Below are 27,492 nucleotides of genomic sequence, written 5' to 3' on the forward strand. Positions count from 1 at the left end.
TTTGGTTTGGCTCATGTACAAAGCATGATGTTCATCAGCTTGGGAAAAGAAGTGTTGGGTTGTAAACACCCACAGCCAACTGTGAACGTACTGTCAAAACACACACTCTCTCTCTCAGTGAATCATTCACTGTCCATTGTTGGTTCACCTGCACACAAATTCATATACAATATTTGCTCATATGGGAGATATTCATAACCATGGCTACACTACCCCATAACATACACTCAAACATAGACACACACAACCTGTAGCTGACTGACACACGTGTGTGCGGCCATTCTGCCATTTGACAAGTAGCCTCTAAAATCTTGTTCTCTTGCAGGGCTCCATGGCATAAATCCTGTCCTCACATCCAGCTACTCCCGGGGGAAAGCTGTTGAGAAGCCCACTGCTCTGACGCCCTGCTGTCATTTTCCACAGCCTGAGGGGAAGCAGGAAGTAGCCGGCAGGAGCCATGCCTGCCCTGGCCACCGGAGCCGGCCACGAGCCAGGTACATACCCCTCGGCCAGGAACACAAGCTGTAATTCAAGTTTTTCTGCACATAACACAAAACCAGTAAAATGTGCTTCCAGCTGAAATTGCTTAAGTATTTTTGTACTGTAAATCACATTTTTACATCCATTATAACGAACATGGCCTGAAGACTCATTTATGCTCGTTAGATACAGGTATGGAAATGTAATCTGCTTTCGTGCACGTCTTCTGAAAGCTGATGGATATCGATGAAACAGGGCAGGACCACGGGAAATCGTGAAGGGCAGTGTAGCCAATAGTTCAAGCAAAATGACCAATGGACACGAGGGAGTAACTTCGGCAAAAGCGACTTTTTTAAGGAGAGGCGTAGCAACTTGGTAAGGAAGGCGTCTATATGATGTTACTTCCCCTGAACACAGGGACAAAAGGTATGGTAGAACAGCTTGTTGGAGAACTTCCTCCACCGTGGCCATGCTTTTTGTCAGAAACTCTCCACTCTGCATTTCCCTCCAGTGGAAAAGCCTGCTAATATAAAGAATGAATGGAAGTAAGTCGGCAGTGACGGATACATCGTTTGAAATGGACGGATCTCTTTTCATCCGTAAAGAAAGCTTAAATGAGCCCTTACAATGAATCATAATATCTTTAGTCAAATAAGGTGTGCCCACCAATTTCTGTTAAATTTGATATAAAAATAGAAATCAATCACTCACATCTGCCCTAAAGCTATTTTACAATTTCTTAAACTGTTAATCTCCTTTTTTCTGCTCTGCAAAATTGAAAAACACACAGTTTCAGATTTAGCAAAATAACATCAAGGTGTGCATCCTGTACTCCGTCTCTTTCTTTTCACCCCTCTGTTAAGCGGAGTGTGTGTGAATGAGCGTGTGATGTCAGACGGAAGAACACGTCAAAGCTTGTCAACGCTGAGACAGCTGCCAGAAATCACCACCTCTCCCCTCAGGAATACCTTACTTCTCTCAGTCGGGCTTAATGGCCGGCTGCACCATCGTGCATACACAGATGCACAAGGGCAAGCACAGAGAGGACAAAAGAAGGACAGACATAAAGTCCTGCTCTGATGGATAAAGAGTGTGTGCGTTACTGTGTCCAGACTTTTAACAGAGTTACTGTAGCCCCCGTCGTCCTGGAAATTTGCGCAGACAAAGTAGAAAGCCAGACCGTCAATTACGATTAGAGTCATTTTGGGCAATTACCGGCACGGGCTCAGGTTTCCAAATAAAACACGTAAAGACTCCACTGGCCCATCTCCTCTGCTTCCCCCTTGATGGTCCTGTGAAGTTGTGTGCGCAGGTGAAACATGATGAACATTATGAATGAACGTTAGGTCACTGATCTGCAGGCCTGGTGAACTCACGAATACCTGTGGCTGGCCTGGCACTGGGGAGAGCCAGTATTGTACCAACGTTTACACAGGGTCCTGGAAGTATTACACTTGGTATTAAAATAATGTTGTGGATTTAAGAGTAAAGTTCCACCAGGAATGATGGAAAAAAATGATGCATTGGTAGTGTCCTATAAAACACTAGCCTTTCAGCGACATCTGTTCTATGTCAGTTTAGAGGGATTAAACCTCATATTTACCAGATTATCCATCAGAAATAACAGGGTTTACCTGAGCAGTAAGATGAACCAGACTGACGTTATTTCAGATATGGACTCGGGCAAAAAAGAGAGTGTTGGTCCTTCCAGATTTAAATGCTATTTTGGTAATATGTAACTCGATCCCAAGTATTCCTTGGACTACGATTAATATCACTTACGCCATATCAAGATTTCCCGTCCAAGTAAGAATATATTTTTAAAAACAGATAGGTTCATGGGTTTTCCGCTGAAACAATATATTTTTCTTCAGTTTACTCTTTTGGACAAATGCTGTGAAGCCCTGAACATCAGTAAGAAAATATAACTCACCGTAACATAACCCACCAAAGAACAGACAAAAACAATAAACATCAAAAGTCTTTGCTGTTGATAAAAAAACTAAAAAACAAAGAGGCGTAGGCGAGGAAAAATAAAGCAAAAAATAGATATTTTAATACATAACTAAAGTGGCACTCAGCAGAGTGCTTACCTCCATTAAGGCCCAACAATCCCCTTAAATACCACATCAAAATTCATTATATTTGTATTTCTCTCACGATCACATCAATACACCAAGTGTCATAGAAATCCGTCCAGTAGTTTTTATGTTATCTTGCTTGCAAACGAAACAGACAAAGCAACCGACAAACAAATGGACGCGGTGAAAACAAAGAAAAACAAGTTAATGACTTCTGTCTCAGAATGACTTGACTACTGGGCAGTCCCACAATAAAGGCTCTTTAAGCACCCACAAAATTATAAAATATTTATTTAAAAAAAAAATATAGAATTGTTTTGGAAACTAGAAACCTCAGATTGATTACAGTTTTGTGAATGGGAAATGATTTAGCAAAAATAACAGACATAGTTGAGGCATGAGGCAGGCTGAGAAAAACATTTGTAAAACGATACTAAACACTGGATTTATTAATGTGTCAAGCTATTGCTGGTCCTGTTGATTTACAGAATACTTTAGGGGCAGATTTACTGGGTTGACTTTCAAACCGTCATTCTAGTGTCATGCAGTGTTGTGGATTCCTTGGATAAGTAAACATGCGTATATCCTTTTATTTACAACATTTTATGTACATTTTAGAGGTTCTTGCACGTCCGCTACAGCACGAACCTTGAGTAGTAATGGAGCTTTGGCGTGTATGCAGCAATACGTCAGCAGACAAGCGTAAATCCAGAGACAAACAATAACTCCTCCACATATAGTGGCTGCCAGTAATTACACAGACATTACAGCATCTCACCAGAAGCTTAGATTCTTTTCTTTAGCAGCTCTGCCATCTCCAGACCCTTCAACACCAGCGTCACTACACACACACACACACACACACACAGAAGATGAAGCACCGTGCTGAGACTTTTACCATAATGGGGGAAAATATTATCATCGATATAACTATCTTTTAGTAGCAGATCTCCTATTCCATCACCAGATTTGGGCAGGAGAACAGGTGAGTGTGTGGATCTTATGAAAAGGTTCATTATTGGAGTGTTATGAAAGCAAACACATGGGCAGACAAATGGAGGGCACATGTGAGATCATACCATCCCTCTGTCTCCCGTCTTTCTCTTTCTCTCGCTCTCCCTGTCTTAGCCCGAGTAAACAGCAAGCCCTTGTATGAATTGGAGTCTAATAAATGAAACCAAATAGTGAAAAAATAAGCTTGAAGAACGATGAAAGATTGGAAAAAATGACCTTTGAATATGACCGTGGGGACTGCTGGAGATGCCGTGGTAGTGATTGGGTTTTCTGTGGACTCTTCAGACTTTTATGTTTTTTTTATTAATGCTTTGGAAGCACATTAGTAGCAGGTTTTCTAGTTGATGATGCTGGCCTCGCTCTTGGTGTTTGAAACATTCTGTCTGAGTGTGTCCAACCTCTACTGTCCATCCTTCAACAGCTAGAAAACCCTGCCCCATGCTTTCAAGAGGTTGTGGTTTTGATGTGACATTTTGTTGGCTGCTATTCTGAGGATCCAATACGCATTAATTCATATTCTAACAAGGAGGCCAAGAAGAAAGAGAAAATTTGTTTCTAACTGTGCAAACACTTCACGGGGCTGATAATGGTGAGGGGTTCTTCGCAGTGATGTTCAGACGATAATTCAAACCACTGCTCAGATGAATTAATCTGAACACTTCTCCACAAATGCACGTCTGTTCTGCAGCTGGAGTTTAGTCATTCCTCTCCAGTTCAACTCTGATGGACTTTTGTTGTGGGCTCAGTCAGGGACAGATAACTGTTCCGCCTCTGCTCAGTTTGGCTCGGCTCATGTCAGTTTATTTCATCCTCACATGGACACGACCAGCCCACTCCTCTGTCTGCGACACACCATCAATCTCCCTTCCGAACTCCATTAGCTCCAAGGTTAAGTTTCAAGTTTTAATTTATTTTGCAATGTGTGTTTTTTAGTTTTCTTGCAGCATCACAGGATAGCCGATCTACCTCAATGACAAAGAGAGGCCCCCATGCCAAAAAGATGCAATAAAAGACACAATAACTGATCTAGAAAAAGGAAACGGATGTTGCATTTCAGTGTTGTTTCATTTCAAAATTAACATATGGAAAATGACTTGGCCATGTTTATCATCGCTGTCGTACAGAAATCAATGACAGCATTCACTGCATACACAGCATGTCAGTATTTATACAGTCTGTCTTGTAGTATTGGCTTTTATGGTAACGTCAGCGCACTGTCTGCAGATGAGGAGCTTCCTCCTTTTCTCAGCAGCATCTGGTTTATGCCATTCAGAGGTCAGTGAGCCCCCTGATGTGTGAGTGGGTGTTTGCTCCTTTTGGCCCCATTCTCTGACCTGTTTCTGGAGTTATGTGACTGCACTTTTTTGGTTGAGTGGTTCGGTTGTGGGGGAGACGCTGCATGGGGGGATAGCGGTGATTCAGAGCTGGAGAAATTGGAACAAAAATTAGACAAAAATCTTACCTCACTTGTACCTGAGTTTCAGATGAGTGTAAGATTTGCTTATATTGCTCCTGACTGCATACAAACATAATGATAATGTTAATAAATTCCAGTTATATCAACATCAGAATATAAATTCAGATATGTTTGAGATAATTCGCAAACCATTACATTACATTACATTTCATTTAGCTGACGCTTTTATCCAAAGCGACTTACAATAAGTGCATTCAACCCCGAGGGTACAGACCCAGGACGACAAGAATCAAGAAAGTACAATTTCTTCAAAATAAAGCAAAACTACAAAGTGCTATAAGTAAGTGCCATTTAAGTGCTACTAAAGTGTTAGTTTCAAAAAGTTGTTAGTATTTTTTTTTTTATACCATGAATCCACTGTACAGGTTGTTCATCAGAGAGCACAGGGAATTTATTTAAAATGTCCTGTTAATTTGGTCACAGTCGTAAGGGATCCAAAATGTTTGTCTATGCCGTATCATATTGTACCGTATAATGTCGTATTGCGGTGGCTGTGGCTCAGCAGCGAGAGCGGGTTGTCTACTAAGCAGAAAATCGGCTGTGGGATGCCAGGCTCCCCCAGTCTTTGTGCCAAAGTGTCCTGACGCAAGATACTGATCCCCAGATTCCCTCTGGCAGCTGTGCTGCTTATAAATACAGACTATTTTCTCATATACATATATATATATTTTCACATATTCATCCATTCCATCCAGCCATTAGTTGTGTTTGTTTATCAATGTGGGTTGGAGGCTGGGGCCTTTTCAAACTGAGAACTTTCTTGCTTTGAGGCAGCTATGTTAACCACTGTTGACCATTTTATAATTTTATCTTATTCTCCAAAATATGTTTATTGAAATCAGCCTGGACGTCCAGATTACTGTCTATTAAAATGTATATTTACTTTAGATAACTTTCTATGATTATACCAGAAATATAGGTCGACAAAGTTTTTCTCTCTTTTATCTCGTTGATTTAGTGAAAGAGACATTCATTGCTATGATAAATGATGTTGTGATGTCCTAAAAAAATCACTTAGAGCTACATAATGCCAACAGTTTAGTGACACGCTTTCCCCAATGTGCCATAACTGTCACTACGTGGTGCCCCTTAAATCATGCGCCCACTGAAAGCCGTGCAGCGACACTCTCAAACTGTCCCTTCCAAAGACCCCGATGCCCTTTTATTAACCTTATATAAGTTAACTGTGTTATTCCAAGCCGTACCTGCATGTTCTATCAAGGTTTACAGTCCCCACACAGCATTAAATGATAAGGGTGGTGGTTCGGCCGTGCACACAGCTGCGGAGGAGGTGGCCGACACACGCAAGAAAGAGACTGCACATGGAAATCTTTCGATGGGACAACTCTTTTACCAGATACGCTAATAACTTACTGGCAGCATCTGTGCATGTTTGTGCGAGAACGATAGATGAGCGATTCCAGCCATCTTATTCTGTCCAATCTTGAACACCCCCGTTGTAGAAGGTGATGGCTATATAATGATGCTGGGTAATGAGATGCAGATATTCCTATGGTGGAGCACTGTGTCACTTCACTGTATTATTGCTCCCACACATACATGCTCTTATATAGGAAAAATGCTCACATAAACACAAGTCTCCGAATAATATGAGCAATATGATAAGGATATGGCCCTATTGTTTTTTTCTCCGTCAAGGTCGACAGTACATTTTTCCATCCTGATGTCAAGAATCCCGAGCATCTGGCCGTGGCTGGTCTCAACTCATTGGAGACATCAGGGAGGGCCGGGGGAGGACTTTTGTCTGTGCCGGGGTTGGGGGTGGCAGTTCCTCTGGGAGCTTCAAGCCATTTGTCGTGGTCCCTGGCCAGTAGCCGCGCTGTGTGCTGCGGTGATACAGTACCGAAACACAAGGATTTGTTGCCACTGGAAGAGCTCCCTGTTTCCAGTTACATCAGAACTAAAATTTCCACATCGTTTTACCAAAAAAATAAAAACACTGTCAAGGGAAGCAGATGTAGAAGAAAGAGACTGAATGTGACTGAGAGTGGAATGATATATTTTATTTGTTTGAATACAAAGAATTCCTTCTCTCTGAGGTGGGATGACATCTTCAACAGCTCTCGTCCAAAGCATACAGGGCACTAAATCGGTCGTTGGTGGGCAGGACGTGCACACTTGCATTAGAAAGAACCTGAAAACAGCTTTACAGCCCATGTGCTCTGTTTGACAACCAAGGAATGGGATGTTGAGTAATAGTCTGCACCTTTGAGATTGAGACAGAAAGATTTAGTGTAAAGTTATAGCACAGATTTTCACAAGTGCTCCTATTAATGCATGATCAGAACGAAGGCTTTTAGGTGGATTGGTATGTCTGCCTCTGATATTTCCCTGGAAGACTTGTTAGAAGTAAGATGCTGGCCACAGCTTTGGACAGAACATGCAGTCCTCTTCCAGAATGTCTGTTGCAGTTCTATTGCCACAGTAAGCAGAGGTGGCAGGTCATTTGCATCTGGCTGGTTTGTTGCGGCTGCTGTTTTGTGTCTGCCATGTTAGAGAGAATGTAAGCTAAAGAAGTTCTGGAGGAGCCTTCCTGCAGATTTCAGGACCTTCTATCCAAGTATCCAACTCCACTTTGGCTACATCCATTCCACACTATTACGTATTGGCGTTTCCAAACAAAAATAAATCTCTGTCCAAACATTTTGGCTCATTATCAGCTTTAATTCCCATCCATACTATCACGGCTAAAAACACCTATCACGTGACCACTCACACACACTGGGCATGCACACGCCAGTGTACACAGGAACTTTCATGTATCTGCTTTATCCATGTCATTATATTTTTGTCTAGTCAGGTATTCCTGACCTTCTTTTCTTTGTTATTCATGTTCGTTTCTTTCCGTCCTTACATTATATATCCTTTGCCAGATTTCAAGAAGTTTTGTAAGAGGGCAGTTTAACAACTCAGGCAATATACCAAGTTCCATTTACTGTATGTTACTTCGTTCTAGTCCTGCGGCAGGTGCTTCTGCTCAAGCTTCACAAGTCTCCAGTGTGTTTGTTAAAACTGTCGTAGCTGAAATACTACTGGCTCCTCAGGTGGTGGATGCACCCTGCAGGTTATATGCGTTCAATAGAGTTGATTGGACTTGTCCTTTTGTCCTGAGATCTGTTTTCAATGTGTCGACAGCCCTTTGAACAAGGAAGGTGTAACGAAGCGTGGAGCAGAGTACCGGGTGAGGACCGTGATATTCAATGGCGTATTGAAAATCCGTTTTGAAAGGCTTGGCCTGTCCTGGCTCTGAAATGCAACTTCGTTAAGCTCTTGCAACCTGGATTCTTTTTACTTCCCAGAATGAGACATGATCTCAGCAAAGGCCACAGATTCCTTGTAGGCCCTGAAAAGATATTCAGATTTCAGCGAGTGGCGGTGAAGCAACTGATGTATGATTGGAGTGACGCTTGATTGCACCTGGACTGGCCCTTAGTACTTTAATTCATTTTTCCATGCTGTGGAGGCCTAACTAACATCTTGCAAAATGTACTTGCTCTTTTTTTCCTCTCAAATGATGGAGTTAGTCAGGGACCGTGACTCTGTAATATCATTGAAGATGATCTTGGAGGGCTCTGTCCCCTGACCTTTTTTAATGTGGGGAAGTGGTTTGGTCTTTGGAGCTGGTAATGGGAGGATTGTGGGCTTGAATGGAACGCAGACTCCTGCTGATGAGTTCCCGGGCCAGCTTTATAAGTTGCGTCTCTCCACGCTCTTCCACCGTCTCCCAGTGTTGTTTTCCAAGCAGAATGCTGCTTGACCATTACAAACTATGTTTAAAAATCGCAGCATCTGCTCAGCTGATATAGCTTGTAATACTATATAATTTAACGTCTAGAGGTTGATGCTGCACCAATCAAATAGTCCCTTTATCCAGACATTTGATGTTGCAGCTGGAGTTCCATGCTCCTGTCATCTCCTTTAATAAAGAGAAAGTTTGAAAAATGGTCCTGCACAGGTCGTCTTCAGGACAGTTCAGATGCTGTATGGGGGCAGTTGACTGATATTTTGTCCTGTCCAGCGTTGGCTGTGAACAACGGGCCCTAAACACATCTCCTTACGTTGCCGCCTGACTGAAATCTGTCTTCCCACCCACAGCCTGTCTACATCTTCTCCCTTCTGAGAAAAATCCTGTTTGCTTAAATGCAGGAATCATCATCACTGTAGTTGTTATTTCTTGCTTATGGAAAGAGTTCCTTCTGTTTTTAGTGTCATTAATCTTCTCCTGTCTGCACATACACTTTAATCAGATGTTATTTATGTCAATGTGTATCTCAGATGTTGTGTTGCTTTTTCGCTCTCCTTTCTGCCTTTGTCTTATTTTGTTATGCTTGAGGTAGCCTTCGCCCTTCTATAAAATGTAGAATGAGGACGTGAAATAAACATTAGGCTCCACAAATGATCCTCTGTGGCCCTGGTAACATATGCCTCAAGTGATGCAGTACAGGTGGGAACATATTTCAGATTTGATCACCACATTCAGAGGTGGCCTCGGATGCTCGTGGCTCCATTCTTTTAGCAGCATGAATGCAAAGTGACAAACACACATACTTACACACACAAACAAATGCATTGGCAATGGACCCATCGTTGTAGTTGGATTAGTACATTGTAGTTTTAAAACACATCATTTTTGCTTTGTTTACACCTGGTATCCACACTTCTCCAAAGACTCAAAAACTGACCCTGGTGGAGAAATCTCTCGCCCCATTTTAGTTTGAAAACTCTGCGTTTTAGTCTAAACGGACCGAACACTGACACAGTCACTCACGCTTGCTTCTTGACTCTGTCACATCAACCACAACGTATTCTTTCCTGATTCATCACAAACATATCATGTGACTATTTTCCTGTGGAAAACCAACTGCATCAGCCTCGTTTATCCAGCCTCATTGAATGGAATTCTGGAGCAAATTACGAGAGTTGGTTACACATCTCCTCAGTAACAGTTCCTAGCAAAGAAATCCCTGATCTTACTTTTCACTATAGCTGTTACTTGTTTGTCGTATCTTCCGTAACTAACCAACCAACTGCAGAATAGAAGATCTGCCTTGTGTATCCCGTTTACCTTGGCACACTCATGCCCTGTGCACGTGAATATTCATTTGTCATTGACAACGATTCCCTCTGAAACTCGTCTAAAATGCTCGACTGGACTGGATTGTTTTCATTTCAAAACACTTTTAACATGAAAACACATTAGTGTGAACGAAGCCTAAGAAAACTCCCACATGTTGTCACAATGCTCTTGCCTTTGCAGTCTGGTGAGCCCCATGAACATTATATATGGGGGAGGTCAATAACTCATTCAGCACCTGGGAATAAGTGCAGTGGGGGTGTAAAACCCAACGTTCATTTCCTGCATTTGAACAAGTTCATTTTCGGCAGACAGACAGACAGTTTGTCTTTATGTGTGTCGGTTACCAGACAGAAGTGAGGTCCCTCAGCATTGGTGCTGTACAGACCAACAATTAAAGTCAGGAGCAGACTGATTTGTCTCACAGCAGCGTGCTAGTGTTCCTCTACTGAGTGTGTAAGTAAACAATTGTGTAGTTCCAATGTCACGGTGAGGGTCATATTTTACAACCAGTTAAACTCTGTGTTGTTAGATTAGTCCCTGTAATTTCCTCATCTTGTACTGCTGTAGTAAAACCCCTGAGGTTGTTGACCTATGTGACTAGCAATTTGATTCGTATCATGTTTAATGCATTTCATTGTCTGGGATTTTGTTGGTGTGTGTGTGTGTGTGTGTTTTACATAAAAGGGATCCGTGAAAAACACTGTTATTTTCTTTAACCACTGCGGAGGTGTGGGCGTGAGAGGGGAAGTGCTGTTTGGCAGTTAAAGTGGTCACTTCCTCTGTACGGGAAGCGTTCGGAGGCCCTGGCCTCTCCGGTTTCTCTGAAGACGCTTTTCGGCCAACGTGTGCAACATCGTGCTGGTCTCCAGGACCTCTGGGCTGGTCCAGCGCTAGCCGCAACACAACGTTGTATTCCACTACAAGGCGCTGCCAGGTCCACTACATGCAGCCGCCGCACGAGAGGGTCTGGAGTAGTCTGGCCAAAACAAATCAAAAGCAGCCAGACCAGCCCTGAAAGCAAGAAGCTGGTCCACCCTTTAGCGGTGCAGAGTTGGTCAAATTGCTTTCTTCTTATTCTTTCCCCCTCTCTCATTTTGTCTCTCATTGTCTGTGCCGGACACGGTTACTGATGTTACACATCTATGCATGTTTCCATACATCTGGCTACAGATTTATTTCTCTTCACTTTTTATAGTGTCTACACGCAGTGACCACTGTGGTTGTTTTTTTGGCTCCCTTCCTCTCCCTCTTTCTGCTTCCATTTCTTTTCTTCGCTTGTCCACCCATACAATCTTCTATTTAATTTCAGCTTTGCAGAGTCCTTGTTTAGCTCTTGGCTCCTCTACAGCTTTTTCTGTTGTTGTTTGAAACTGGGAATTCTGAGGGTCACTGGGTTCATCCTGACACACTGACCCAAGACCATGTGTTTTATCACATCCCACCATTATTTTATTATATCTGATTAGCTAATGGAGTCAATGTATTTCCCATAATGTGCCATTGGCACCGTTCATGCAGCATCTTAAGTTCTTCGCAGTATGGCCAAGGAGGAATTGGTGTCAGAAGGAATAAAGTATTGAATGTTTGATAGTGTAGACAGGAGGGGAGACTTTGCACCTGGGGAGGATCACGCTTTGGGGAACTCACTCTCTCCTTCCCTCCCTTGTTCCCTTCATCCCCTCCTACCTGTATCTCAGCCCTGCCAATAGTAATGACATTACCATATCTCTTCCCCCCACTCTCACTGCCCTTTCTAAACCCCTCACCTCATCCTCTCATCTGTCTCTTTAAATCACGTCTTTAATACATAATGTGAGATGTTCTGCTGGGAGTTCCGAGTTGTAAATGATTGAAGGGGCCGGCGGCCCTTAGACCGGCTTGTTTTAGCTTGAAAGTTAGCGGTGATGAGGATGACAGAACCGAGAAGCGGATGATTGTATAGCAGGGACAATATTGCACACTAAGCTTGTGTAAAAACCACGGGGGTTGCTTTAATAAGACTGCTGCACATGTATGTAAAATCTCTCCCGTCTTCAGTGGCTTTTACTTTTCCTTTGTAGCAGTGAGGCGTGAAGCGCTAACACGACACAGAGTCTTTTTTCTGAGCTGGAGAACAGGTCCGGATATCTTGATATATCCTGTGTGTGTGCTCAAAGATATCAAACCCCAAATCACCTGCAAATGGAAAGCAGAGGGTTGAGAGAGTGGCACGTGACTCTCCATCTCTCTGACTGGCCAGCAGCCGCAGCAGTGCATGACATGAGTTAGTCAGCCATAGCACTCTTGCCAAACCTCCTGAGCTGCCAGCACACACTTGCTTTAACCCAGTCGGCCGGCCGCTGCCAGATCAGTCAGTCAGTCATTCAATCAGCCGACGATATCAACCAGTGTTTTCAATCAATCATTCTCAGCTATGAATTACTTGAGTTGCACTTGTGGTGTATTTTTTCTTCCCTCTCTTTTCTCTCCTCAACTCTGACCTCTGATGAAAGACGCGCTCAGAGAGGTAGCCAAGCCGCTCGAGTTTGTTTTGATGTTTCGATGGCTCCGCCGTGAACGTGTTTAGATTTTTCTCACATGATCGGTGTTGGTTCAAAGGGGTTTCGAGCGTTGTGTGGCTCTGTCTGAGAAGTTTGAATCTGGGGGGATTTTCTGGTGCATTAGTAAAGAGGCCTTTTGATGCACATAATCCAACTTTGCTGCACTGAGCACGGGCCTGACCTTTACTGTATCTCCGGGTTTAGTGGAATCACAGCCACGCTGAAGACCAGAACAGAACAGCAAACAAGTATCTGCTACTGCTCTCCATCAGTTTTCGCTCCAGGAGTCTGTTGTGTTTGGAAGGAACCCCACTCACTCGCTGGTTTTCTGCTCTCTCCCACTGAGTGCTTCACCTCCCCTCAGCCTAATCTTGAAACCATCAGCTCCCCAGTCTGTTTCTCTTTAAATTGAATTTGAAATATTCCTACTTTTTATAAGTCGGGTTAGTAAACCCCAAAAGGCCTTGTAGGCAATTGTTGTTTTGAGGGGATTCAGATTCAGCTATGGGCTTGCTGATCCATGCACCCTGTTTCTGTCACTGTCACCGGATGATGACCTGTATAGAGTCCAAATAAAGGCCTGGATAGAAGTCTGCTGTCCCTGCAAGCTCATGACGTCAGACATCTCTGTTCACTTCACTTAACATTGAACTCACTTGTTTTAAGTGCACGGTTCAATTCCATTCTAAGCTTTTTATATAAAACAAACATTTATACATACATATATACATGACATACCCAGAGCACAGCAGCCAAATAGTCAATGTACCTGGAGTATCTCTTACGAACCTCTAGTTTTGAAAACACACATGCATTCACTCCAAAGAAGATTGTTCACACGCATCGAAGATGTGTTGTATCAGAAGCCTCCTGAAGCCTGTGTGCCATCTGTTTTATTACACTGATCAAAACTTAGATTTTCTTTTTGACATGGAGCTTTTTCTTACCGGGGAGAAAAGTGTTCCTCAAACAACAGGAAATGCCGCGACAATAGTGTGAAGTAAAGAGTTGAGGAAATGTGGTAGTGCCTCTCGTATTTCCTTTTGCCACCTGAGGAGCAAAAATCCAGTTTTTTATTTCTGCTGAAAGAAGCTTATAGCTCTCTTCCACAGATGCACAAACAAAGAGAGCATCTAGAGATAAATAATGACAGGGCATCTCAACAGTGTGTGACTAAAAGCCCTAGTGTTGCCATTTATTTGCCTGTATACACATTTCCTTATGTGTCTGTCTCCAATGTGTTCAAGGTTACAGTGTATGCATTCCTGCTCACTTACACTACTTCTTTTATGTATCAGTAAACTGGAGCTGTTTAAAACATCTGTTTCTATGCATATGTTTCTGTGTGTGTCTCAGACTGCATGCATGCATTTAAACCTCCCTCTGCCCTGCCGACTATCTGTTTCCTCTTCCCCCTTCCTTTAGGCCTTTATGAGCTGCTGGCAGCTTTGCCCTCCCAGCTGCAGCCCCATATCAGCCGCCCAGAGGACAACACCTTCCTCCAGGACATGTTCGGGGAGAGGAGCCTCCACTCGCTGGTCAAGGTAAAACAACACCAAAAAAACAACACTTCCTCCTTTATCAGTACAATAGAATAGTAATTTTTCTCTACTGCTTTAAGAGTGTAAGTGTTTCTTGTCAATTTTTTTAAAGCCAAGTTGGTCTTCCTAGGACACTGTGGTTGCCATAGAGCTACTTCATAAGATGGTTGAGGAACTTCATTTTTTTTTTTAAAGCAACCAAAGACTATCAAAGAAGCAATTTTCATGTCTACCATTATAGAAAATTGTATTTTATTCAAGTATTGGAGGAGCAACAGTTCCATAGTCACGATTATTTAAATTCAATTAGAAATCTCCTCACTAGTAATTCTCTATTCTCTCTTGAATCTTTCATCTCTCTTGAATGCTGTCTGCCTTACCCACCTTCATCGTCACATCCTTCCTTTCTTGTGGGACGGGACAGAACCCAAACCGCCCCCATCCCTGAGACAGACCTCTGTTATTAGAATATAAAACAAACCTTTGTTCAACACTGCTTTATTCAAAATCCTTCTCTCCATGTCTCATTCATACAATATCAAGTTTATTGTCATTCCACCCTACCCACCCAGATCTTCTAACTGTTCTTCTGCCAGCACGAATGGGCTTGCGGTTGAGTTATTGCCTGTTAAATTAGATAGCTGCAGAGTTTGGAGAGAAGATGAGCACACTTGATATCTTTATATGATCGCAGACAGACAAGGGTAATGAATGTAACACATTCTGTCTGTCTGCCCTAACCTCATCTTCACTTGGGATTCTCTGGGATCTGCGGCCAATCTCCTTCTCAGTCTCTTGCTTTTGGAAAGGAAACATGCTTTTTTTTTTACTCTAAACCGGCTTGTTTTTCCGTCACTATTCAAACTGTAAATACATATAATAACTGCTTCCTGTATTTAACTGAGATTACTTTATTAGTCAATTTACAAACACAAATCTAGATGTTAGAGTTGTGTTTGCCAGTGTTTAGTATATGGTTGCCATTTTTTGAAAGAACGCCCAACATGTATTTCACGTGCTGGCGTGATATTTTCCTCGTTCGGTGGTCTCTGTTTCTCTGCAGCCAAGAAAAATGATGTCACAAAGACAACTGAGGAAAATTAAACACAATTTTCAGCCCCTCTCTTTAAAGCAATCTTTTCCTTTGCAAGCGTGTTTGTTCAGGATCCAGGATTGTAAGGCGCAAATGTGAGCATGTGAAAGTGTCTGAATTATGGTATACCTCAGACGCTGAAGTAAAACCCTAATGTCGGGAGCTGAGAAAACCAGACGGATTTCATTTTATGCCTGGATTGTTATGGATGGCCAAAGAATAAGGCATCTTGAACATGGATAATGATGGGCAGGGCCTGCGCATGTTTGGGCTCTCATTCTTGCTCGCCCCAAAGAAAACACTGCGAAGCGTGGGGCAGACGGAATGATGCTAATGAAGGTGGCATTATATTTCTGTGATATTTGGCCAGACATGAGGGTGGAGCTCCCAGATTTCTCTTCGCCCTCTAACCACCCCTGATTATACCTGACTAATCTTTCAAGAGGAACCTAAAGGGGAGAGAGTTCAGGTGTTCAGTCAAGAAAAGCATAACCTTTTAGACTCAAAAGCAGAGAAAGCTTTGTATTAATTGCTTTAAAAATTCCTCCCTTGTGTTGTCAGCATACCAGAAAATGTCCCTCTCCAATATTCTCCATCAGATGGACCAGGGGGCTTATGGTGGAAGCTAAGCATGAAGGGGAAGCTCTGGATTTCCATTTTTAAAGTTTGTGCAGTGACCTAAATAATCAGATTGCGGATGCAAGCAATCAAAATTGGTTGTTTTTGTAGTGTTGGCTCACTTCTCAAAACATGGTGGACAACCTGGAACTGAAAGGAACCATTTGATGTTGTTCAAGCTCAATCTCAATCCTATGGTGCCTGAATGCCACCCAGTAGAGTTATTCCAGGCACGTCCAGCTGGGTGTAGACCCAAGGGCATATGAAAAACACAAGGTATTAGAAATCCCACCTGATTTAGGAATGTCTTGGGATTCCCGAAGTGGAGCCTAAGATAGGAGGCAGGGAGAGGGAGAGACTGGCTTACAATGGTGTGCTTCTAATAAGTAGCGGATGGATGGATGTCAAAAACTGTTAATCACTACTTTGGGTGAATGCATGAAAGAAGGGTTGATTCCTACTATGAAATCTGATTACCGCTTTGTTCATGTGCCAGCTAGATATTGAGTGGCTCTCTTTTTTGGACCTATGTCAGTGCAATTCAGTAAGTTAAGTATTAGTCAAGGTCTAAGCTAATGTGACCCGATTCACTCTTGCCTCTGTGACAGAATAAGTGCACCCAATACAGTATCGTTAGCACAGCCACTACATGATCAAATACATCAGTGTAACATCAAAGAGCCACATCGTTTCTTCACTAGAATGAGCCCGTTCTAACCTTTTTCTTATTATTACTATTTTCAGTGTAGAGAACCTGAGCTGCTTTAAGCGTCTCTTATTGTTAACGTGGAGGCATAAATGGAAAATGCTCCACTCCAGACAAGCAGAAATATATGTTTCCTCTGCTTTCTAGTTGGTACTGAGACATGAGCCAGCCTGTCACCCAGTGGGCCAAATGGACGGACGCATAGACTTTGAATCACACAGAAGTACAGAACAACCATCTCACCTTACAGCGGAGACCAGCACTCAAGATGCAACATTCAGGTCAACATGGCTTACGTCAGTGGCACCCCATTAATAAAGCCATAACTGTCCCCTTCCTCTAAAACCCCACCTCTGAATCTCCAGAGATTCCACCTTTTATTCCACAAGGCTGTGAATGGGATACTTTGAGAAAGGCCAAACAGCAGAGAGAAAACACACACACATCATGTTAATCTGACAGGCTTCGCAACTCAGGTCTCCCATATGGAAACACTCAGACCTCACCTGGGTAATTATGAAGCATCAGTTACTGGTCAGTCTTTCTAGAGGGAGAAAGAGGAACCTGAGGAGGAGGTGTCAGATATGGGAAAAAGAGACAGAAAAAGAAGAGAGGATTAAGACCCACAAAAAGACTTAAACCAGACTTAGGACATATCTGTCTCTCCTCACCTTCCCCCCACTGGATGGTTGGGACAACCTCTCATGTCCCACATATAACCAGATTATGTCATAGAGATATACAAATTGTCTCCAATATAATATTTAATCATGGCCTCTGGAGCTTGTGGGGTCACCTTAATTTTGAAGACTTATCAGTACATTTGACATGAAATGTGAATGTTGGGGTTATACTGCAGCTAGCATAGCTAACGATGCTTCCTTTCAATTAGGGGACTTACTCAAGTGTGCTTTCTATAAATTCCACTCACTGTTCCACTGCCAAGTTCCTACTCCAGAAAAAGCCACAGGAAATATATTCAATTTCCACCTGCCTCAGGTGGGGCTCTCCTTTAAGACCAAATTTCTGTCAGCAGGCCTTTAGCCAGTCCCAGAGATCCCTCATTTTGTGGTCAGTCTGTTTTCCCTTAAATCCACTTCTGTTAGTGGCTAATAGGCTTGGCACACTTACATTGTTACACAGCAATATTGATGTGGGTTTGCCAGTTTGCTCTTCAGTGCTACAGGCCTTTAATGACATGGAAAGGTGCTGCCGCTGATACTTATACCAAGTGGAAAGTTACAGCTATTTTTGATGAACAAGCTTGTTTTCAGACAAACTGGACTGTATTCCTTGAGTACCAGACTCTGTATCCCATGAATAACTGGATCAAGCTCTAGGTACACCTCCAAGTTTTATGACTCACCCTGTAATGTCCAACAATTCAGCTCCATGACAGAAACCCTAGACATGCTCTTTGGGCACTTACCTTATTCTTTCCACACCTCAGAACATACCTTGCTCCTGGTCCCCATTACAAATGAAGATCATATAAAATAAATAGTTTCGAACTTCTCACACTGCTGCAATAGCTTATGTGAGTTGTTTAAGCCACATGCACTTAATGCAGAAATAAAACATACTCAATTGTCTGGTACAGGACTCACCCTGTAAACTATCATCACCTAACAGATCCACTAATATTATTTGTGGTCAGCACGCCCTGCATGTGGTCACCTCCGGGGTCTGTATTTGTCATTTCATCGGATCGAGCAAAAGGAGGTTCCCTTGGAGAAGGGAGCTTCTGTCCTAAAAAAGAAATACCCTTCATTTTCATCTAGTTCCCACAGCAAATTAGTTTGTCAACTTACTTTAGTTTTCTTATTTTTTAATTGAAAAAGATTAGGGCTTTGGCAGGCAGTGAAAGAACGTTGTGCAGACTTCTGTTACGGTGATTCAACTTGCCATTTGTTGCTAGAAAATTATCTTTTTGACACAAACTGGGTGGTTAATTTATTATTTCCAAACCTCACATAAAAACCGAAATAAATTCCCTGCCTTGCAGTGTTTTGTGCGGTTTTCATAGGAGATTAATGATTGACTGCACCATGAAATCAAGAGATCATACTCCGTGTCCGCAAACAAGCGTGTCTGAATTGAGCCAGAAGAGTAAGATGAATAGACATAGGATGAAGAAAAAGGGCTAGCTTGTCAAGAATAGAGGAAAGAGAAGGGGAACTCTTCAGCATACTGGCTGCAGTTTGGCCTTTTGCCCACTACTTAAAGCTCATTGACTCGAACTATGTCTGGAGCACTGAGGGGGACAGTAAAAATGAGGAGAGGCCTACTGGTCCACCAGTCCTCATTCTATCAGTCATGTCTGTATTGGTAATCAAGGAAAATCTCTGGAGTGATCCCTCAACCTTTATTCCAGGTCACTTTGGTTGACCCCGATTTTCTATTTTTTTTAAAAAAAGGACTCAAAGTGAAACCAGAAGGTCTACACAATACAAAGCCAATCTTAATAGGACATGGAACGTCTGCGCCATACACAAAATATGGAAAATGAGGTTCATGATGCCATATGGTGTATTTATAGCTCCCTAATGGCCAGGGAACTGTCTAAAGACATCATCGGCTCATCTGGAGCTTTTAAAGATGGTCTGAACAAATGTTTATGTTTAATTGAGTACCTGAGAAGTACCCAAATCAATCTGATTCAATTAGTCAGATATATTTGTTTAGTCTTTTTGCCCTCGGTCATTCACAATACAGTTCAGTCTGCTGGAGGTCTGGGTGATGATAAGGTAAATGGTAAATGGCTTTGTATTTATATAGCGCTTTTCTAGTCTTTCTGACCACTCAAAGCGCTTTACAGTACAGTTTTACATTCACCCATTCACACACACATTCATACAGTGCATCTATTCGCAGCATTAAGTTATTCTATGAGGGGCCATTCGGGGTTCAGCATCCTGCCCAAGGACACTTCGGCATGCAGATGGGTCAGACTGGGGATCGAACTGCTGACCTTCAGGTTGGAGGACGACCACTCTACCCCTCAGCCACAGGGGTAGAGTGGTAGAGTGGCCACATCACCGCTGGATTTGTTTTTGTGAATTTTTTGCTCCGCAATGTCAGTGGACAAAAAACTAATCATCAGTTTCTCTATTAATCAATTGTAAGGCTGCAACCAATTCATGTTTTCATTCCACCAATTAATCTGATGATTATTTTCTTCATTAATTGATTAGTTGCTTGGACTGAACAGCCCAAAGTAACATCTTCAACCTGGGTCTCTGTCTCTACAGTCCAAACACATGAGACTCTAAACTGTCCATAGGTGTGAATGGTTGTCTCTGTATGACGGCCTTGCAATATGCTGGTGATTCCGCCCCCATCTAAAACTTAGTTTCACTAGAATATTGAGGGATAGTATTTCAGTAGTTAAGTTTTTTGTTTTTCAACTATTGAATTAATCTAAATCTTGCGGCTCAATATATTATTGTGGGTTGGAACCCATTCCAGGACAAGAGGACTTGAAGTTGGCCTCTTTTAAGTGCCTCTTAAGGGAGGTATACTGATTGTCTAGGACACGCATTTATGATTCAAATCGTATTGACAGAAATTGGCTGAAGTTATTTGCGTGCTGTTTATATTTCTAATTCTAATGAGTAGATTTTTGTATCAAACGCCACAGAAAACAACACAAGGTAACTGAGATGGTAGAGCCATGAGGACAAATTGTTTAATTGACTCCCCTTGTGTAAACTGCTGTCATTTTCTAACAGCGTCAACCCTTTGATGACACTGGGCTGAATCTAGTTTTAATTGCCATAAACGTAAGTCGGAGGAATGGCCCATTGTGCCCTCATCAGGATCATGGAGGGAAGCACTCAGTCATTTACAGGATTGTTCACAAACCGCAGCACAATGTCCTGGACCTCATGCCATCCTGCCAGGGCTCAAGCCAAGACTTTGCAAAGTGACTCACTATGACAGGAGAGAAAGCAAATCTAGACTTCTCCTCTTATGCTTCTTGAGTAAACATATCATCTCACAACTATTCCAGTTGAAACCCTGGACGTCTTTTTGTTCCTGTCTCCCTCGATTGGTCTAGTCCACCAGGCCGGGATGGCTTGACAATGTGTTCTGGATCAGACCAAAATATCAGGCCCAGGTGGATTAATGGAGGCTTGATATTGGATCTGCTCCAGTGGGAAGATGTAGAGACAAGAGTGGGAGAAAGAGTGTCAGCCCTAACTGGTCTGACATTAAGTTTTCTTGGTAGTGGACATTAACCAGAGGCATTGAGCCTACTTGCAGGACTCACAAAGAGAAACACTATCCAGCCCTGTGATCTCCAGACCTCTCCTTCTTCTTCCATCAGCAAACCTCTCCATCTATCAAGCTTTTGCTCTCTTGCACGCTCTCTTCCTCTCTCTGTGCCAGATTCCGCTCGCTGCAGTGTGTCTGGATTAGTGTACGTAAGGCATGTTTTTTTTTAATCTTAGCCATACCTCCACGTTGACAATTGAGTCTTGAGACATTCATTGTCCTTCTTTCTTGCATTTTCACGAAAAGAACATAAACACAGTCTGGTTTAATTTGACTAAAAGTCTCTTGAAAGGTCTCCAAGGTGTCTGACCCTTAACCTGAACCTTGATCCTTGGCAGTGGTTGGAGCTGAAGATGAAGATGGATGAATGTTATGTTTTTGTTTCAGTCGATTCTCATTTTTTTCACATCAATTCTTTCCCAGATTTGTGTTTTTCTTCATATGTTTTTTTCCTCCTCATGTATTGCTGTGTGTATTTTAAACACACAGGGTATTTCTGGAAGCAAACACAACTTAGTCTGTGGAGACTGGGCGCACAGTGCTCCTATTGTAACGTGTTTTTCTTTTTAAGCTCAGTGAAGGTGCACATTCATTCATCTTTACCCAGCCTGTGCCTCGGGGAACATGCCTTCAGTTTTTAGCATTTTGAGCCTTACTCTGCTGCCTTGGTTTACACTGAAGTTTCACTACATTTCTCATCAGAGGAGCTCCAGAATCCCAGTCTTTGATTGGGCTGCGTGTCCAGGAGTTGCTCTCCAGTTTAAGCTAAGCCATCCTTGGCTGAAGTACACTGCCTCTTGCTGTTTTAAATTCCACCAGGCCACTTCTGCTGTTTGCCAGGACTGTGCTGCCTCATCAAGAGGACAGAGAACGCGCTATGCAAAAAAGCAGGGTAATGACTTTAAAATACATTACTGCGTCATGGACAGGCACTTGGAAAGTGTCCTGACGTGCAAATAAAAGCATTTCAATTGTGCATTTGCTCATAGAGCACAGGAGAAATTCCAGAGTAACTAAGTAAGTTGAGGTGGTGGAGCAACAACTACCTAAGCAGATGTCACTAGTACTGTGGTTTATTGGCGCACTGAAGACCCTGGTATCCTGTCTCATTTATTTCATCTGTTTTCTTAGAATGATAATCAAGACAGATGAAGTAACCTGAGCTGCCTGCCTGTCCTCTTACTGCCTTTTGCTGTAGAAGAACAGACAAAAGGAGTCAGAGCCCAGGGTGGAGTTGTTGAGACTTCAGGAACACTAGAGATGTTCAAATGTGACGTGGCTATGTGAAATGAAACCGATGAGGATGAACATTTCCGAGAATTGCCAGTGTCAGTCTTACATTTGATGCCATAAAACATGGAACATACTGACAACAGTGCAACTCCACACCACTTAAAAAAGATTGTACTCATGTGTTAGAACCACTCCAAGCTATTCCAGTTTTTATCTCTGTCCGCAGCCTTATCACAACTGTTGGGCAAGTTTCTGTCCCTCTCCAACATTCTCTGTTTGCCATCATCTGTCTAACTTCACATCCAAGCTGTCTTGTTCTACGGTCTTCAAGTCACAGCTTTTTGCGGTCTACAGCTAAGCTGAGCAACCATCAGCCTCCCCCAGGCCTTCAACAGATTACCTCCATGACACGCCTAATGCACAATGTTTTATAGCCGAGTAATGTCGGCTTTACACAGGGATTTGAACCTCTAAGCTGACCTTGAAACATGGCTGCTCTTTTGGCCGAGACACTGTTCTAACAGGCCGTGATTTATCACAGCAGTCTGTCTGGATAAGTTGAGCTGAAATGGCAACTCGTTTAGAGCCAATCGAATTTCGATGGCCAGCGACGGTCATGCATGTGCACAGACATTTGAAAGTTCTGTTGCATTTTTCGGACCAGAAAGTCAAATAAGTGTCATCGGAATGCTCACATTATCTTACTGTTTGTATTGTGCTTTGAATGACATCAACATTTGGATTTAAGGATTTGGTTTTCTCTGAGCATCATTAAAAACAGATGACAGCTCTAAAAAAAATAATAATAAAAAAGCTGGAAATGAACTCATCTACACATGTTGCATTTTTCTTTGTTAATCAGCTGAGGGCCAAAAATACTGAAAGATATTTCCAAGGGGAATGTGATTAAAAGGGACAGATCCCATCCGGTGATTATGTAATCTCACAGCATGCACCCCACTCCGTCTTGCATTCACAATATCCACAGAGCTGCTACTGTAGAATGCTGTCTCGCTAAAACATATTTTGTGTAGTGAGTAGGAAAAAGCTTGTTTAACAATCTCTCGACAGATGTTTTAATTGCAAACAGCATCTGCAGCTTCTCTCAATGTGACAGCAAACAAACTGCTTTTCGTGTCTCCTCTGTCCCATTGAAAGATTTTTTTTGTGGCAAATTGTCACTGCTCCATCTGTGAGTGTGTACATGTGTGTATGAGCTCCCCACATGTGTGGCTTTGGCCCTGCAGACGCAGAGCTGGCCCAGGGGTTTCTCTGTCACTCTCTCCCCAGCCAGAGGGCCTTCTGTTCCACCATCGTGCTGGAATGCTTTCTAGGACATCCAGCTGGATCTCCAGGCCCAGGGCCCAGCGATCAGTCAGACCAATGGCCTAGCTCCCCTTCAACATGCGGCACTAAGGAGAGACTCCAGAGTGGCTTTTGAGTGGATCGTTGTCCCTGTCTGTTCTCTGATGGGACCCGACAGCAGCCTGTAGGCTGTCAACACATTCCTGCACAGCTGCTCTTAAATCACATATGGGATGGTTGTAGTTTTCTTTTGTGTGTCTGTCTGCGTGCGTGTGTGTGTAAGCTGGAATACCTGTGTGCGACTGTGTTTGACTACGTGTGCGTGGGCACAAGCGCGCTGCCGTATGCATAAATTATTCCATTTCTGTTCCACATATCAGTTTTTGAGTGATGAAGTGTTTTTGTGTGTGAAAATGAGTAAACGTTAACACATGATTCGGGCCTACTTTCCATTTTAGTAACCCTCCAGAGATGGAGCTTTGTCTCTCAACATTGTGCAGTTGCAGTGTTGAGGCTGATAAGGAAATGTTTGGCCAATTTAACCAGACTGTTGAAATGATTTTGAATCCTTACCAGGCCATTGGGGCATATCGAATGCATGGTGGAAAGCTGGATTGTATGTATAGTGGCTAAGCTAGCTGAAATACTTAGAATAATCTGCTGTTCCTAGTTAAGGGAGTGTTGTTTGAAAGATCTGTGTTTGTACTCTTGGTGTCTGAGAGCATGATTACGAGAAGTTTGAATCTGGTGGGAGTCCGTGAGTGCGAGGTGGTGTGGATTGATGTTGTACATGTTTTCGGAAATGTGGGTTCATAGCAGTGAACATTGGTTTTCAAGTTCACTCGCTGTCTACACGTGTGTATTTGCTCAGGAAGGCCTTGCTGTGGCCTCTGCAGCGTAGTGCTGACCTTCTTCATGTCTTGCTCTCTCTGCCTTACTGATGAACACAATCTATCCTTTCAGATCCACGAACAGCTGCAGCACTTCGAAAAGAGCAAACCCGTCCCCGTTCAGGACAACGCAGCAATACTGGCCCATGAAGTAAGTTCCTCCCTCGGAAGAAGGTTTTCAATTTGTTTGGTTGCAACTACTGCTGGGTAACAAATGAAAGAAAAGAAAAACCCATTGGTGATGAAATAAGGCGTTGAGCCATTAAGGCTGTCATTTTCTCCAGAAATCAAGTTCGATAACATTCACGACAAGTAATTAAATTGTATATATTAGCTCAGGACTGCTTTGCTAGCTACCGTCCTGCATATTCGTAGGAAACAAAATAACGGTACTGACTTTGATGTTGATAGTGAGCGCTTCTATAGAATGTTAAAAAGTGACTGCCCTATAAGCCACCATGCAACTCCAAAACAGCTTAATACTCATTGGCAGATATTCTTCTAGTTTGGAGAGCTCTACTGAAGGGATGATCACCATTCCTACAATACGTTTTGATGGTATTGGTGGAAAACACTGTCCTGCATTTTTTTTAAAACACTGAAGACTGGCGGCTGACTTAATGTGTCCTTTCCTCAAGTGCCACTGCCGTTACTGTGGGGGCAGAGTAGAATTAATCACATTGACAGTGACAGTGGAAGCTCAGATGTTTGGAGAAGTCACGGTTTGACAAATGATGGTCGTCTGTGTGTATGTGCAAGTTATTCCGTTTGAAAGACCAATCTGAAAATGATTATGACACAGTGTTTGGGGAAAAGAATAACACAGATGAACCGCTTCTGTCCGACCTTCACATTTTGGATGTGGGAGTGCTGTGTTGCAACTGATTAAATCCAGCAGGAGCTTGCTAGTTTAATCATCAGATCATAAAATGCCACGATTCCTCGCTTTGAAATCAGAAGCAGTACACAATTTAGTACAAACTGGAAACCTTTCAGCCAGGAACCGGAGCAAGTTACAAAGCTAGCATAAGATATTCAGGGTGGCGGTTCACCATCAGCCGCGTGTAATGGGATCAGTCCCTCGTCGGCCCTTTGTAGACAAGGCTCATAATGCAAATGAAACATGAGGATTCAATAATAATGGAGATTAACTGAAGTCAAATTGATTTCATGGAGAATAGAACTTTTGATTTTCCTCTTTGTTTTTCCAAAAGTCTCAGTTTGTTGTTGGAGCAGCTGATAACACAGCAGGAACGATGCCGAGCCATCTGTTAAAACCAGACTAAACGTTGATGAAAAGTTGTTGAGACTGAGGTACTGCCACAGTAATGGCTGCTTGACCGTTTCCATCCATAACCTAGATTAGTCTCTTGGTGTCTGACTGGATGGGAATCAGGTGACCGGGAAGTTTACAGCATATGATTCACAACATGTTTATGCTCATCAAACCATTTAGTGAGTTCTCTTTTCCTGTATGGAAGACTTAACTCATTTATCAAGGTTTTTCCTTTAATTTGTCTTTAAACTGTCCCCTGCATTTACATTACGTCTGTTTATTGCATGCTCTGTTTGTCTTTGAAAACCAAGCAGACCTAATTTGCTTATACTCATATCCAGAGGGATTTAGTTAAAGCAGGTAGTTTGTCTTGCAGCTCAACAGCGTAGTTATGCAGGAACCTCAGATCTCTTTCTTGTGTTTCTGTAACATGTACAATAACAGAGTTACATGCACACACTCTCAACACCCATCCCAGTACCGTGCAGAACCGGGACAATGTTTATCGTCTTGCACCTCTTACCACGAGGTGAACTCTGCAGTGTCCCCTTCTCATTATAGTCTTGAGTTTAGTCCCTCTTCTACTAACGCTGGAGTGTCCTTACTTTGTCTACAATGCCACATGCGCCCAGACCAGATGTCTAGCCATACGCTTTTGAAATCAAAAACTCAGCTTTGCAAAGACAAACTGATCATTTTGCTGCGGCAGAGGCCGTATAGAAGAGCCACAAATTCATGGCCGACCTTAAGATGGATCGGCATGCAATAACGGGACGACAGAAGCAGTCAATGATTGAGTCCCATCCTAGGACTCAGGGAAGGAGAGGATGCATGAGACCGGAAAGGAAAGGATCACAGCAGCATCGCGTGCAGGCCGTCTTCACTGGTCAACCTATTAATAAGAAGCCATGACACGGACAATAATAGCATATCAATAGGTCCACTGATGATGATTTTCCTCCACTCGCCTAACCTCAAGCTGCGAAAGAGATTTAGTATGATTTATTACATTAATGTCCAGTATCCTGACATGTGTTACAGTATTGTTCATCTGCAATATTTATTGAAAGCCACATGTGCACACAACACACACACACACACACACACAGACACACAGACAGACACACACACACACACACACACACACACACACACACATACACACACACACACACACACACACACACACACCTGTGTAAACCCAAGAACCAGCCTGGCGTGGTGAATGGAGAGGAGGGAAAGCCCTTTTTACTGGTGTGTGGTTTTGTTTGAAATCCCCAGGTCTCTGTTTATTGTAATCAAAGTGCCTCCGACTATTCCTCCCCTTTTTAAGAGCCCACAGCCATACATCATCCTAATTAGTACTGAGGCAAGGGAAAGACGAGAGAACGAGGGGCTGAGGCTCTTACAGTCGTTTGGGGTGAGAGCAGGCGAGAGTCCACAGTGTATCCTGAGTCCGTCATGAAAGAGAGTCCGTCGTGTGGTCGAGAGCGGTTTTCCGGACTGTGCACGCCGCAAATGTCAGAGCGGTAGCCAGAACGTTCCATCCTGGACGGTACACACATACCAATACAGATGACAGGCGTCCCAAACCACCCAGGACCCCGAACCAAACTTGGATGGCCGATCCTGAAACTGTGGGGACAATATTCTCAAAAACTCATTAGACTTTCTGTGTGCTACTCTGCTGTTAGTGTTGTCAAACTGACACTGCTAACCAGGTAACACCAGATCGAGGAACTCCACTAGCTACAAGCCGACAACACAGTGTGAGGGATCGCTTCTGTTTCTCTTGTCTCAGATTTTCTCTTTCTCCCCATGGCTTATGGCAAGAGTCCACAGACCTTTAAAGAGACCCCCAA

The 27,492-nt window shown here is 42.9% G+C and overlaps 1 protein-coding gene across 1 annotated transcript in view; it reads left to right on the forward strand.

Moving 5' to 3' along the window:
* mpp7a (MAGUK p55 scaffold protein 7a) overlaps positions 1–27,492 on the forward strand; it is a 134,337-nt gene that overhangs the window by 32,470 nt on the left and 74,375 nt on the right. The window contains exons 2-4 of the mRNA XM_053412545.1: positions 326–494; positions 14,116–14,234; positions 24,428–24,505. Coding sequence (XP_053268520.1) covers positions 458–494; positions 14,116–14,234; positions 24,428–24,505 — 234 coding nt within the window. The 5' untranslated portion in view covers positions 326–457. The remainder of the gene's footprint in view (positions 1–325; positions 495–14,115; positions 14,235–24,427; positions 24,506–27,492) is intronic.

Source organism: Pleuronectes platessa, chromosome 20, assembly GCF_947347685.1.
Source record: "Pleuronectes platessa chromosome 20, fPlePla1.1, whole genome shotgun sequence".
NCBI classification, from domain to species: Eukaryota; Metazoa; Chordata; class Actinopteri; order Pleuronectiformes; family Pleuronectidae; genus Pleuronectes; species Pleuronectes platessa.